The 14,293-nt window shown below is 45.6% G+C and overlaps 2 protein-coding genes across 3 annotated transcripts; one reads left to right on the forward strand and one right to left on the reverse strand.

Moving 5' to 3' along the window:
• Positions 1 to 1,501: 1,501 nt before the first annotated feature.
• aadac (arylacetamide deacetylase) lies at positions 1,502 to 8,834 on the forward strand. 2 transcript variants are annotated; one of them, XM_027019116.3, is made up of 6 exons: positions 1,502 to 1,617; positions 1,898 to 2,427; positions 3,182 to 3,410; positions 4,909 to 4,978; positions 5,961 to 6,132; positions 6,670 to 8,834. In XM_027019116.3, exons 2-6 carry the CDS (start codon positions 2,287 to 2,289, stop codon positions 7,279 to 7,281), a joined length of 1,224 nt encoding a protein of 407 aa, XP_026874917.2. In that variant the 5' UTR covers positions 1,502 to 1,617; positions 1,898 to 2,286; the 3' UTR covers positions 7,282 to 8,834. The 2 variants fall into 2 exon arrangements, with proteins under 2 accessions (XP_026874917.2, XP_026874916.2); XM_027019115.3 differs by having other exon boundaries at positions 1,502 to 2,427.
• A 142-nt stretch (positions 8,835 to 8,976) lies between these two features.
• Positions 8,977 to 13,739, reverse strand: LOC113583034 (cysteinyl leukotriene receptor 2-like). Its single transcript, XM_027019117.3, has 2 exons — positions 13,427 to 13,739; positions 8,977 to 10,981 (listed from the first exon to the last, which is right to left on the reverse strand). Exon 2 carries the CDS (start codon positions 10,957 to 10,959, stop codon positions 9,895 to 9,897), a length of 1,065 nt encoding a protein of 354 aa, XP_026874918.2. The 5' UTR covers positions 10,960 to 10,981; positions 13,427 to 13,739; the 3' UTR covers positions 8,977 to 9,894.
• Between the last annotated feature and the right edge of the window lie 554 nt (positions 13,740 to 14,293).

Below are 14,293 nucleotides of genomic sequence, written 5' to 3' on the forward strand. Positions count from 1 at the left end.
AGCCGAGCTTTAACCTGCAGCGTTCATGAACCCATGCAATGCTCAGGTTAAACTCTACACCACGGCTAAGCGAATGAGAGCATCTGGCCCCTATACCATGCTGCACCATCCCCTCCACAGAAAGAAACGTGCTGAGAATATTTAATGAATACAGAGAATATTTACTGAGACACGGACTGTCCTTACTAACTCAGCGCCAAACCTCCCGAGTGTGTAAGAGAACTCTTCGAGATGTCATAGCACACCCCCCCCCCCCCCGGCTGTCCAGAAATATGTTTGCACCCCTAGCTTGTTTATACTTGGCCTAGTTTTTGTCTTCAAAATAAGTGTCACCCATTATCATAACAGTCGGTGAATAATGCCACTTCATCACTGGGATTTCCAGAATAATAATGGTCAGTAATGGTCACTGTATCTCGTGGTCTAACAGTACCTCTAACAGTGTGTGCACTCAGTATATGCTAATGTGACCCCTCCCCATATACATTTGCAAGCATCTCATTTGCATATTTTTAGCTACAGATAAAGATACTTTACAGTCAGCATCACAGCCTATATTACTGTGTTACAGCTCGTGTTCAATCTTGCTGTCGTGTTACGCAGAGCCAAGCTACGGTGCCCCAAAGGTTCTGAATAGTACGAAATGACGATATAAAGGGACAACACAAAATCATTAAGCGAAAACATTAGAAATCAAAAAGAAAATTAAATGTTTACAACAACCTAAATTTAACAACACAACATTAACCGACAAAGTTATTAAAGTGTTTTTGAGTTCTTGAAAAGAACTATATGAAAATAATGCATTTTTATTATTACACATGGAAAATTAATATTTTGTGATTTTTTATTTCATTTCAGGGCATAATTCTTATATCTAAGGCACAATTGGAAGTTAGGCTCAAATCTCTGAGAGGTCTCTTTTATTGCTTTTTAATTTTTAGTGATTTTTGATCCTGAAGTTAGTCACATTAGACTTACTGGTGTTATTGAAGTATAATATGAACTAGAGCCGAGAAACGCCTCATGTTGAGTCTCCAATCTGTTGAGTAATGTAATCTATAGAGAATTACATACCAAAGTTTCACAACAATCTTGACCACACCTTCAAACAAACTGGCTCGTTCTGATAAGATTCAAATGTGCCGACAATCAGAAAACTGCCTTAATAAAAACCTAATTTTAGTTTGTAGTTTTTTTCTTCTTCATTTTAACCTCTTGACCTTTGTGTGGGGAAAGTGGCCATAGCTTGTTGTGCACTAGCAGGAGGAAGTACAGCCGATCACAGCGAGGTTGAGCAAGAAGCGTATGTGAGCACACCCAGAGTCCGCTGGGCTCCCTGCGCGTTTCTCAGAGGTACAATAAAACAACGCATCCCGCTCCCTTACGAGGTGGCCTCATGTCGTGTCAGCAGCTTAACACACACATTACACAACAGCACGGCAAAGTTCCAGTTTCCTCCCGCGATAGTGCGCACGCTTTATTCTGCAGGGGGAACTAACCCAGGCGCACGTTTGTAGTGATGAAGAGTGGGAGACGTTATTCTGCACAGCTACTGCACAGCTGTCTTACTGAGCCGTGACCGTGACACGTTACACCTCTCACGTTCCAGCTAAGGTGCAGCTGCCTGCTAATCTGCACAAATGGTTCAGAATTAAACGTAACCAAAGTTAGATATAGTACGCGCAATAAAACTCGTCGCACGAATCCCGTTAACAAACACTGAATTATCTCGGGTTTCAGAGTCTCGTTTGCAGCGCTCGATATAGTCTCTAGTTATATTTAACCGTGTGCCGTCTGAAGGCTACAGCCTACGGGCTTCTCTTAACTCAGGCTGCTGGAAATTCAGTTTGTTTTGGCAAAGATAATCCCGAAAACTCTCGCTTTTCTCTGCTAGGTTTGCCTTTCTAGAAACGGATCATGGGTGACAACAATCTGCGCTGCTAATCTGGCGCGTAACTGACCAAGGGGATGCCAAAGGCAACGCGTAAAACCTGAAGAGCTCGCGTCTCGGAGAACCTGTCTCGGGAGCTGAGGGCGTACCACCGCGCTCGAGCCACGCACTTTCGAATGAACCCACGCGGGAGCGTTGGACTGAGATGCGCGTGCAGACGGATCGTGTTGCTCATCACGATCAGACGACGCCAACACGTGGTGGCTGTCAGGTCGCGCTAGCTCTGTCCCGACATTAGTCGCGGGCTACACTCCGGAGACACGTGACTAGTTCCCAACCCGAGCGGAGGTTTTGTTCGTGCGCTCCGTTCTCCAGGACGCACTTGGCTGGAAATGGGATCAAAGGGAACGTTTGCGCTGGTATTACTGGGAGCGCTAATGGCTTATTATGTCTACTTGCCCCTTCCCGAGGACATCGAGCAGAGATGGAAGCTAATGCTCACGGACTGTGCTTTCAGAAGTCTAAGCCACCTGGTCAGTGCATTTATGCATTCTTGGGGAAATTGGACATGACAGAATGTTTTAGAAAATGATCATTTAAAAATATTGGTTTACTATTGAACATAAATACTGTTGAATATCGCATCAGGAACTGAACTTGTGACACACACACACACACACACAACTAAATCAACATATTTTAAATAAACCGTTAATCGGCTATTCAATATTAGAATGTTTATACTCCGCTCTTGTGTCAATTTAATATCTTTGCGATCTTTATGATTTAAATAATTGATTTTTATGATTTTATGGTTTAAATCATTGATTCTACATGGACCACAAGTTTAAACGCAGCCGGGTAAAAGCTGTCAAATTTGACTGACTGAACTTTGAGTTCAATAAATAGGTTTTTTTTTTAAGTTTTTTTTTTTTAAAATCTGTACCGCCTCAAGGACTTGCTAGACGCGACGTGTTAGGTTGATAAATCTTTAAAAAAATGTTTTATTGTATCTGCTTTTTTAGGAAAAATGACCGCCGTTTCTGCAGTTCAGTCGCGCGCTCTCTGACACATACTTGGCCGCCGCCACAGTTCAAAGCACGAGCAAACGTAAATGATTTGGACGATAACAGCTAGAGCCCCGGGACTAGCAGCACGTTGATTAACAGGTTCATTTGCAGAGCTAATGTGGAGAAAAGGAGCGCCCTCACTCACGTGCTCACAACCACAGTGAGGTGACCTTGGCCATTCTGACTCACCTGAGCACTCCACCACCTCTGTCTCCAGGCCGACATCTGTGAGTCTCTGGGACTGAAGGACTACATGGGCGTGATGATGCTCGTCACATTTGCTGAGCGGGTGGTGCCGCAGTCAGATGAGCGCGTGCGGGTGGAGGACGAGCGGTTCGATGGCGTGGAGGTGGTGGTGTATCAGCCCAGGCGTGACGTCTGTGCCGGGGAGAGGAGGAGAGCCGTCATCTACCTTCACGGGGGAGGATGGTGTCTGGGAAGCACCAGTAAGTCATGGCCCCCTTTTTACCCACATGATCTTTGTCTCACTGGGCTAAACTGTGTTATGCATTGAAAGAAAACGCTTACAGGGTTAGATTTGTAGAAGTGTTGCTTTTTTTCCCCACATGGAGGCGTCAGATATATTTGAATCACAGCTCGAGGGTAGGGCCTCCCTCCACCCTTTACCTGGGAGCTGTAATGTTTTAGCAGGGACGAGGCGAGAGGCAGAATGCAAATGCATGAGGCTATTTAATGAGCGAGGTTAACAAAAACACAGGAGTCAAATAAACAGAGACAAAGGGAAAACATCGAGGCAAGTAACACACGAACTAAGTATACAGATAAGAGCGATAACGGCAACTTCACACATGAACAAACTTACTAAAATAACCAAAACACAGGGCTTAAATAACCAAGACAATCAAGGGTAATCAAACGCAGGTGAACATAACAGGGAGAACTAAAACATGGACTGGAACTCCGGAACAGACATGGGCCGGAGAAAATGAAACCAAGAAATGGAACAAGGAAGTGAAGGAAAAACAGAGACACGACAGAGAAATCATAAAACAGGGACACCAGGAGGGTGGCCAGTCGTCACAGGAGCACAGGTGTCATGAAGTGGCGGATCAGTTGCTTGAACTGTTCAGTTTTCTACCCATGATTAACACATCCAGGTCCAGAGCATGATGGATGGATGAGCCGATAGATGGAGTGATGGATGGATGAGCCGATAGATGGAGGGATGGATGGATTTTCTCTTCTGGTCACTGTGAAGATGTTTTCGTACAACACAGCCTGCCTGTCTCCTCCCTGTTGCTTTTGACTCTTATACTCTTAGTCCTTCTGAACGTGGAGCAGGAGGTCCTGCTGTCCAGCAGAAGCTACCCTGCCTCAGTTCCTCTGCGTTCCCTGAACTCCTGCCTCGGTTCCTCTGTGTTCCCTGAACTCCTGCCTCGGTTCCTCTGTGTGCCCTGAACTCCTGCCTCGGTTCCTCTGCGTTCCCTGAACCTCTGCCTCAGTTCCTCTGCATTCCCTGAACTCCTGCCTCAGTTCCTCTGCATTCCCTGAACTCCTGCCTCAGTTCCTCTGTGTTCCCTGAACTCCTGCCTCAGTTCCTCTGTGTTCCCTGAACTCCTGCCTTGGTTCCTCTGTTTTCCCTGAAGCAGGCTTGTTTGCAAAAGCAAGACCCACACCATCTGGTGGAACTGTCAGACACGCGTCCTGACAGCTGTAACCCTCGGTAACCAACAATTAGATGGCTGACATAATACTGCGAATGTAATGTAACGTTGGGTGCACGCTGTCTGGTCAAGGCGCGGGCGGCCTCCTCCCAGCAAGATCTATGGCAGACGACTGCAGTCACTGCCCCTGGACTCTTCTGTTTGATCTCCTCAGCTTTCCTCCATGGTGTCTGCTCTTATTTCTACTATTTGTATCTCTTATTTGTGTCTCTTCTCTTTTGCATCTTATAATGTTCTCTCTCTGTATCTCTCACTGTAGGAATGGGTCCCTATGATAGCCTTGCCAGAGAGATGGTTACAGAGCTCAATGCAGTTGTAGTTTCTGTAGAGTAAGTATGATGTCACTATTTTCCCTGTCAAAACACACTTCCCTCTGTGTGATTGTGGTTTCATGTAATTTATACCGTATGTTGTGCACAGCATTTTTCCTTTTGTAATTTTGCATTGCTAAGGCGAGTGACCTGTAACCGAACCCAAACTGAATTCAGCAAAGCTCCTGAATGCCTTGGGTTGTGAGTGCTGGCACAAGGCCAAAACGAGCCAGCTGCTCTGAGCTCTGAGCTGCAGATCCCCCCGGCTGCTCCCCCAGTGCACAGCGAGCATCAGGGGCCACTCCACACTCAGCTTTGACCGGACTCAACGGCCCGTTGCGGTTCTTCCGTCATCTGCATCTGCCCCACCCTCTGAGCGCCCTTCGTGGCGAAAACCAAACCTGCAAGTTGGACATTTCATATTGGAAGCTTTTGAGAGATTTAGGGTTTCATAACGACGAGTGGTTTACCACCCCATATCTGCGCTTCCAGACCTTCACTGGCTCCCTAAAACCCAACACTTTCACTTTCAGATTCTCTTCCTCATGCACAAAGCCCTTACCAACTGTGCTCCCTTGTATCTCCGATCTACTTTCTCCTAGATGTCCAATCATGTCCTCAGGCCTTTCACCACTGGCTTGCTCCTCATTCCACCAGATAAACTCAAGAGTTTTCCAAACTAGGAATTCTATTCTGCTCACAGTTGGGCAATCTGCACAGCTCCTCATACTCTTCAAAGCCCCCTGTCCTCCGTGGCCTTTCAACTACCATACTCTCAGGCAGTTTGGTTCCTGATTTGCTCTCTGTTTGTTTTTTATTGTGATGATGACTGTTTACGAAGGCAGTAATTTTGGCCGAGTTCCAGGAGGTACAGCACAGCACAGGTTCATCACGCACCTGAGCCAACCAGTCAGCCTCTTTTCAAGCGTTTCGGTTTCTCTGTTCCATGACCTCAGTGCATTACATACACTCACGTCCTTGTGTCCTGACCTTTGTGCAGGTACCGCCTTGCCCCTGCGCACCGTTTCCCTGTCCCGTTCGAAGATGCATACCGTGCGGCGAAATACTTCCTTAGTGCCGATGTCCTGGGCAGCTACGATGTGGACCCCGAGCGGGTCGCCGTGTCCGGAGACAGCGCCGGCGGCAACCTGGCAGCCGTCGTGGTGCAGCAGGTGGGGGTAAAACCGGTCTTGTGTACATTATCTGCGCAGACTGGCCGTGTTCATGTACTTTTAATCCTGAGAATCTGTACGTCAGTTGTCTACTGGAGTCTTTGTGAGAAATGTCATATAAAGCTGCTGTAATCTTTTTTAAAAAAATAAACCTAATTGAACTACACTATCACTGAAATAGTAGGTGTGAGAAAATAAAAACATATATATCCATGTGACTCTCCTGGGCTCTGTAATCAGCAAGTAAAATTTCAACATGGCCCAGGCAGATGAACCAATCAAGTCAGTCCTCATGGTCTGGCCATTATTTACGACATATGCAACACACAGGCTAAGTGGGTGTATATTTTGAGAAAGGTTTGGATGAAGGGTGTGGGGTGGACAGGATGGTGTGGGCTCCTTCTGTGGCTGACAGAAGTCTGACAAGTTTAGAACCTGTGACATTAATTACAGAAGCTCTAAGCTGTAGAGGTAAATGGACAGTCATGCCATCCAAGGCACTCATGGACTGGTGTTGTGGTGTATCTCTGCCCTCAGCTGCAGCTGGACGTGGAGCAGCGTATCAAACCGAAGGCCCAGGCTCTGATTTACCCAGTCCTGCAAGCTCTGGACCTCAACACCCCATCGTACCGGCAGAACCGGCACATGCCCATCCTGCCGCGCACCCTGATGGTGCGCTTCTGGAGCGAGTATTTATCCAGCGACAAGTCCGTCCTCCTCTCCATGCTGGCCAACGCCCACAACGGGCCAGACTCCGCCCCCTTCCTCAGGTTTGCCAATTGGAGCGTCTTCCTGCACGAGTCCCACCGGCGGACGTATGATTACGTGGCTCCGCCCGTGAATGAGGGTGAGCTCCCCGGCGCCCTGGCTCGTTCCGTCACCGACCCCCGGGCATCGCCCCTGCTGGTGCCCGACGCCGCTCTGCGCCCGCTGCCCAAGGCCTACGTGCTCACGTGCGAGTATGATGTGCTGCGTGACGACGGCATGATGTACGTCGAGCGCCTGCGCCTCGCCGGGGTCCACGTGACGCACCAACACTACCCCGCCGGTTTCCACGGCGCTCTCATGTTCACTGTGTGGCCCACCGACTTCAGAATCGCACGGCAGATGGTGAACGACTATCTACTGTGGCTCAAGCAAAACCTGTAAATCAGAGCAAACGGAAATACCGTCACAGGCAAATACCATCACGGTCAATTACTGTCACAGGCATTTTTTCCTGCTATCAGGCTGGATATTTCTTTTTCAACTCTGTGTACTTGATTTACATTGTTTACATACATGCTGCAGACAGTTTGGATATTATTTTCCGGATATAGAGTGGATTGCCACAATATTCTCACTGCCAGTTCTAATTTCAACTATACCATAACCATGACAAAAAAAGGGGTTTTGTATATCTAACACCAGCCTGTTAACTGATGTCAGGGCACAGGTTAAAGTGTCAGTTGTTCACTGATAATGAGCCTTTTTCACGCTCAGTACTGATATCAAACTTTGTTTGACATTGCTGGTTAGACAGATAGACGAGCAGTAAAAAGTCAGCTGGTGTTTCATGTTTGATTTCATCTCTCAGCCATTTAGACTGAGTTTCAGACAGAAACTTGTTTTTCTGAGATGTTTTAAGGTGATGAAATTATATTTCAAATGGGAAAAAAAGCTTTTTTATTTAAATATCCTTTGTGTTTAAAAAAATCTGGATTCAAGCTGTTGGCTTTGGAGAATTTTTCTCTGTGTGGCCTTAGTGTAAAATTACACTTCTGTCTGGTCTCCCTACACATCTCTGTCACAAGGTGCCTTTCGGAGTGTGTGTCGGGGAACATGGCCTTTAATATTAACATATCTCCGCATCACTGTGGCTGAGATATGGACTCATGTACTTCATACTAGGTCCTGAAAACACTGTAGAGGAACACACTCACTGAATTAAAACCCCTCCCATCTACACACACATACTCACTGCCCTTACTGAATTTCAGGAACAAAAATCGTATATATTACTCTTGCATGCATGCCAATATAAAATTGTTCAACCCTATTATTTTTTCCTCTTTTCTCCAGCAAATGCGTTTGTAAGCCCAGACTGGTAACAGTGGTCCCTGCTTTTAGGGCGTGTTATCTTCCCAGTCCTGTAGCCCTGCATACGGAAAGGTCAGTTTGCTCATAACCAGGGCTGACGCATTTCCTGTGGGATAAGGAGAGGAGGGGTCACCCAGAGGAGAAGCAGCCTGAACACGTGAGGCACGTCCTCCTCCGGCACCCTGCACAGCCGTAAGGCCATCAGGCACGGCTGGGGATGAAGCTCGATATTACTGCACTGTTTGCAATTATGAGATCAGGCTTGGTTTTGTTTTGTTTTGTTTTTGTAGGACCTGCAAATATTGCATTCATTTTCCAAAGGGCTCTCTGTAAAGGAGGCTACAGGAGGCCTTAATAAATGCTGTGAAATGTGATCTCCGTTATCATGTTTGTCATGACACCAAAGGTGTGTGCTGAGCAAAGTCTGATCCGTGTGTGTGAAACTTTGCTCGGTGCCGTTTAGACGTGTCATGCTGTAATGACACGTGATCAGAGGTGAGCCAAAAGCTGTACTCCTGTATATGTATTTTTACTACAAAATAATAATTACTCACGTAGAAGTAAAGATAGCCATTTAAACTGTTACTTATAAGTCTTTAATAAAAAGCCTTTTCAAGTGGCCAGTTACTTTCTTTGGATCTCATTTTATATCACGGGGCAGGAAAATTGTCAACTTTTTTGTCCTACTGAGGTGGACCTTTATGATGAATTTGAATCTGTTTTTAGATTTTAACAAGCATGGTTTTTAAGCGACACCAAATTTTACAATCAGTAAAATTCATAGAGTACTGTTACGCCTAAAATATGTAGACGCAAATGTTCAGGAGTGTCGTCTATATTTGGCCTCGTCCATCTTCAGGGTCCAGCAGTAGTCTGTCAACGTTCTCTTTCCTGGACGTTTTTTTTCCTTAACGATATGTGAGTATACTGGTACACACTATAGGAGACAGCGAAATTCTGAAAATATATTTGGACTCAGCGTTCAAAAGTTAATAAATGAGTTTTTTTGCATGTAACGAAATCTGTCAACCAGTGTAAACACACTTCAAAATCACTGAGCCTTATTTAGGCCGCCTATAGAAGCGCCACAACAATACGCCCGAATCATAAAGTAAAAACAGACATTAAACTTGCTGCCTCATTTATCCAGTTGGTTCACTTAGGAAAAACGGGAAGAACGTTGAAGAGTGTCATGGAATAAAAGTACATTTTTTTCACGTAAAAATGTACTGGATTATGCATATAAAGTTGTAACCTCTTAAAAACATTAATTTAATTTTTTTTAAAAATGTGTTCAAAAGTACATAAGTAAATTCATATAACATTATATAAGACTTCAACCCAGACACAATGGGAAAAAAGATCCTGCTGTTCTTGAAATCTAACATTTCATTCGGGATACCATTCAATTTGGATAACTGTAAGGCCCTGCGTGACAATGTAAGTTCCAGTGTTTCTGAATATCACGCCATGCTTGTATGTTACTGTATACACAAACATCCTCAGAAGTAATCCCAGTTTAGGCTGACCTCATCCACTTCCTGGGATATCTAAGGCACACTGTCTCCTTAAAACTGAATCAAAGGCTTTGAATATTTCAGTTGCTCAGCGCCACCAGTGACATCAAGGAGGTGCATTTTGTGTTTGTTTGTTTGTTTGTTTTGAGAGCCAAAAGCTGCGACATTATACGTGATTCCTGTTTTCCGCATCCATGGGGTATTCAACCAGCGGTATATTGGTTGTAGGTGGGGATGTGGATTGTGCACCGGGTGAAGAACTGGAAGGTTGTCTTCGGAGCGTACACTGAGCTATTAGCCTTTTCAACGCCGGTATGAATCCGTGGCCGACGTAGAGGAAGATGAGGGGATCCAGGCAGCTGTTGAAGGCGGCGAAGCAGAGAGTCACCACCACCGTCTTCTGCAGCCGGTCCAGCAGCTGACATGTGGGCCTCTCGTGCACCACGTAGTGCAGGTGCAGCGTGCGTTGGACGTGGTAGGGGAGAAAGCATACACAGAAGATCAGCAGCACCAGACAGATGAGCGCCACGTCGCGTCGCCTCTGGCCCTCGTGCGCCCGCAGGACATGCCGGATCATCAGCGAGTAGCACACGAGCACGACAGCCAGCGGAAGCACGAAACAGCTGACCAGGACCAACAAGTTGAGCCGGTACAGCAGACCCCAGGAACTCTTGCCCCTGGGCTCCAGGCATCCGGCCGTCTGCATGCTGAAGCCGGAGGTGACGGCGATGTAGAGGATGTTGCCTCCCAGGATAACGGCCCAGATGACGGCGCAAGCTATGTGTGCCCGGCGGCATGCCTGTCGGTTCTGCAGGCGCACGTAGCCCGCTAGCACCAGGTAGCGGCAAACGCTCAGGGCCGTCAGGAACATGATGCTGCAGTACATGCCGATGTAGAAGAAGAAGGCGGAGAAGCGGCAGGCGAGCGACAGGAGCGTCGCGGACGACGTGGGCGACAGCTCCGCCTTCCCGGATTGGCTCAGGTAAAAGGCGACGCGTGCAGGCAGGGTGAGGATGAAGACGAGGTCCGAGGCGCTCAGGTGGATGAGGAAGATGGTCGACAGGCGGTTCTTAACGGAGAGCTTGAAGAAGACGTACAGCGCCCCGGCGTTCCCCACCAGACCAAAAATGAAGACCAGACTGAAGACCACCGTGTAGGTGGTGAACTTGTATTCTTCTGAGAAGGTACAGTTGAGATCCAGAGTCCCTGATCTGTTGCCATCTCTCTCCATCACTGCGATGAGTTTTTTTTACCTACAAACCAAAACACAGCTTCATTGGAAAATATGTGGGCTGCTTCAGATACAGACCTAAAATAATCAAAACAACCTGACATTGTTTGTGGTGCGTTATTGCATGAATGTGCGTGACTTTTTAAACACGCTTAGATGGGTAATGTAAATATTATATTTCTTCTTAGTGTGAGGCCTTTTGATGCCAGAACGATATAAAAAAAACATGGTTAAAATTTTCCAGATTCAGTTTAGATTTAAATGCCCCAGAACAGATGGCCTGTTCAGAACAGACTGCTATATTGGCAAGGTTTAGGAGTGGGACAGTATGAGTTTTTGACTTCTTGTGTGTTTCTTTGGAGATTTTTGTGTTTTTCTCAGATCTTCGCACTGGGATTGGTTGGCTGTTCCAGCTAGCAGAGAAAACACAATCACATGGCAAGCATGACATTACATTTTTATTTTAGCCACAGCTTTATGTTTAGAGTTAATCAGATTGTATACATTTTAGCCATGGTTGTGTTTTCAGGTGAGTTTTTTAACATTTTTCGCCAAGAGACTGAGGTTAAAAGTCTACTTCTCAACATCACCACTTTTCTCGCTGTGCCGACAATAGAACGAGATCTCGGTGGCCTCACTACCAAACCTCAGAGCGAGAAAGAGTAAATGTGATGTAAATGTAAAAGAGAAGTGTCTCCAAAAGGCGCTCTCATTTGGTTTGGGGTTTTTTTCCTTTTCTTTTTTTTGTATTTTACTACTGTTATTTTTAAACTCCGTGTTCCCTGGAGCAGGAGAAAAAAAACAAGGTTGAGAAATATAATGTCTTCAGAGTGAGTACCCCTGAGCAGTAACGCTAAAGTCTACACTTCATGCCTCACACAGCCCAGGATTGCTGTGGCAACCGTCACACCCCGAGCAAAGGAAGGGTGAAACGGCTCTGGATCGGCGAGGTCAAGGTCAGAGCATGGACTTCTCGTCAAAACGCACGGCAGTTAGCCCGGGACATCATGGTTGCAAACCAAGTGTGCGATCCAGTGCCATCTCCGTTTGCTGTGCACCATTCACGGGATTGTTTTGACACGGCTTCTCAGGAAAGAGCCGTGTATAATCAAAACTCATGGTGAGGAAACAAAAATGACAGGCAGCCAGCCCAAGAAGCGTCAGATGTTGCACTGGTGATGTACGTTCTACTCGCCAATGCTGAATAACAATGAAGGACTCGGAATAAAATTTTCACACAAAGCTCTGCTTTTGACCAAAAGGTGTGGAGGATGGGTTGGGACGGACTGAAGTACTCCGTCAATACACTTTCTTGATTTGGGAGCTAAGGGCTGTCAAAGTCCCTGGGCTGAATAAGGAAGCAGATTTTGTGCCTTTTTTGTAAGCCATGCAGGATTTTATGATGCATGATGCATTTCATTGTTTCATGATATATTTTGTGTGATTATTGTTTTGTTTTTGATTGACATACTTTTCATTTTTTGCTGTATTTTCTACGTATGGTTCACTTTCTCTCTGATGCCTTTTTAACATTTCTAAATGGATCTGCCATAAAAATAAATAAATAATCAAATAGGTTTATTAAATTAAATAGGTTTATTTTTGAAGTGCATGTTTCAGTGTCTTGGTGTGACTGAACTCTTAGAACTGAATTTTATTACCAAAGACTTTACCAACTGCATATCACCCGCCACCCAAGACGAACACTGGAGCACTTCGATGGGTTTCTCTTTTACATCCTTCACTGCTTTTTGGGTTCAGACTTATAAAACAATGGAAATGTTTATAGTTTCAGCTTTGTGCAGGCACACTTGTCCACAGTGACTTACTGAAGTGCTTTGTAGTCTCCATATTGGACATATTCTCATAGTACATAGGAGAGTAGAGACACCAAGAGGCAGCTCTGGTCACATGTCCTTAAAAAAAGCTTTTATCAGTGGCATCTGAGTATGTTGCACAGACAGAGGAGTGTTCCTCTGTTCCCACGGTGCTCCATACGACCTCAAAACCTCAGCCACACAAAACAGTTACCCTTACAGGTACATGCTACATCAGAAATGAGAACCTGGACCAGAAATGACAATCTGGACCAGAAACTACAGTCTCTCTTGGTACATGTTCCCATGCATTTATTTTAAGTCTCTGCCACTGGTTATTTCAAACACAGAAGAGTTGATAGTGTTGTAGATTTACAGCAAAATGCTTCTTTAAATGTTATAATTTTCTATATTGCCAAAGCAGCAGGGGTGTGGGTCATGAATCCTTGCTGCGTAGTGAGAATTTAGCAGACTGTGTCTGCTTGCATGAAAGAGCTAGAATCCTCTCCCTGATTAGAGCGTCTGAATAGGTTTCTTACAATATTAAAAGCAATTCCAAGGTTTTTGCTGCATCACTTTTCGTATACCTTCTTGATCTCCACGGATGACATCTTCAGTAATGAAGGGAGTTATGAGAATGGTTACATTACCTGAGTGGAGCCTTCAATTATTCTTGTGTCTGCCTGTCAAACCAGGTTGGTGTGATGAAACATACATTCTTGTTCAGTTTTTAAATTCAATATTCAAGTGCTCAGTATAAAAATCCAGTAAGTATCTCCTTTGCATATGGGCAGAAAAAAAACCCATTGTATTTACTGATGAGTTAAAATAATAGATAAGCACCCTAAAATGCATGAGGTTTTGTGCAGTTTGTAGTTCTGATCACAGGCTTGATCGGTGTCTAAGCTACAGGGATAGGAAGTGGTCAGCTTGCTTGCAGTCAGCTTCCTCCAGCAGCTGAGCTTGTCCAAGTTTCATAATGAATGGCGCAACACTGACTGATCTTATTGAAGCAGTGCTGTTCAGACTTGCTCGGAGATGTCGGTTTGCATGACGTCATCACTGTATGTCCCAGTAGCTGCGCCCAGTTTCAGCTCTGGGGCAGTTGGGTGTAGTTTTGTTGACTGTGGGCCAACGAGCCAAACCACAGCAAAGAAAAGCAGTAGAGGAAAACGCCCCTGTACTAAGCACAACCCCAAACACGTTAGGGCAGAAGACAAGTGCATCAGGTAGAAATCACAGCGGTACGAACGAGATTCAGCGACTCAGCAGGCTATGTCACTGAAGCACCGAGTGACGTCACATTGGCGTTACGTTACAACACACACTCGTGCAGTAATGTTATGTGCGAGGTCCGGCGTGTGCTCCCTGCACACACTATGTTAACGTCACTTGCAGCTTTAAAGAAAGCGAAGCTTTCACCATAAATGCTTTGCTGACAATCCCGCAATTTAAATCTTCTCACGCTAATGAACAAAACGTCGTCGTCTAATGGTCAGGAGCACTTTCATGGCGGG

Source organism: Electrophorus electricus, chromosome 11 (assembly GCF_041902795.1).
Source record: "Electrophorus electricus isolate QZ-2024a chromosome 11, ASM4190279v1, whole genome shotgun sequence".
Classification (NCBI taxonomy): domain Eukaryota; kingdom Metazoa; phylum Chordata; class Actinopteri; order Gymnotiformes; family Gymnotidae; genus Electrophorus; species Electrophorus electricus.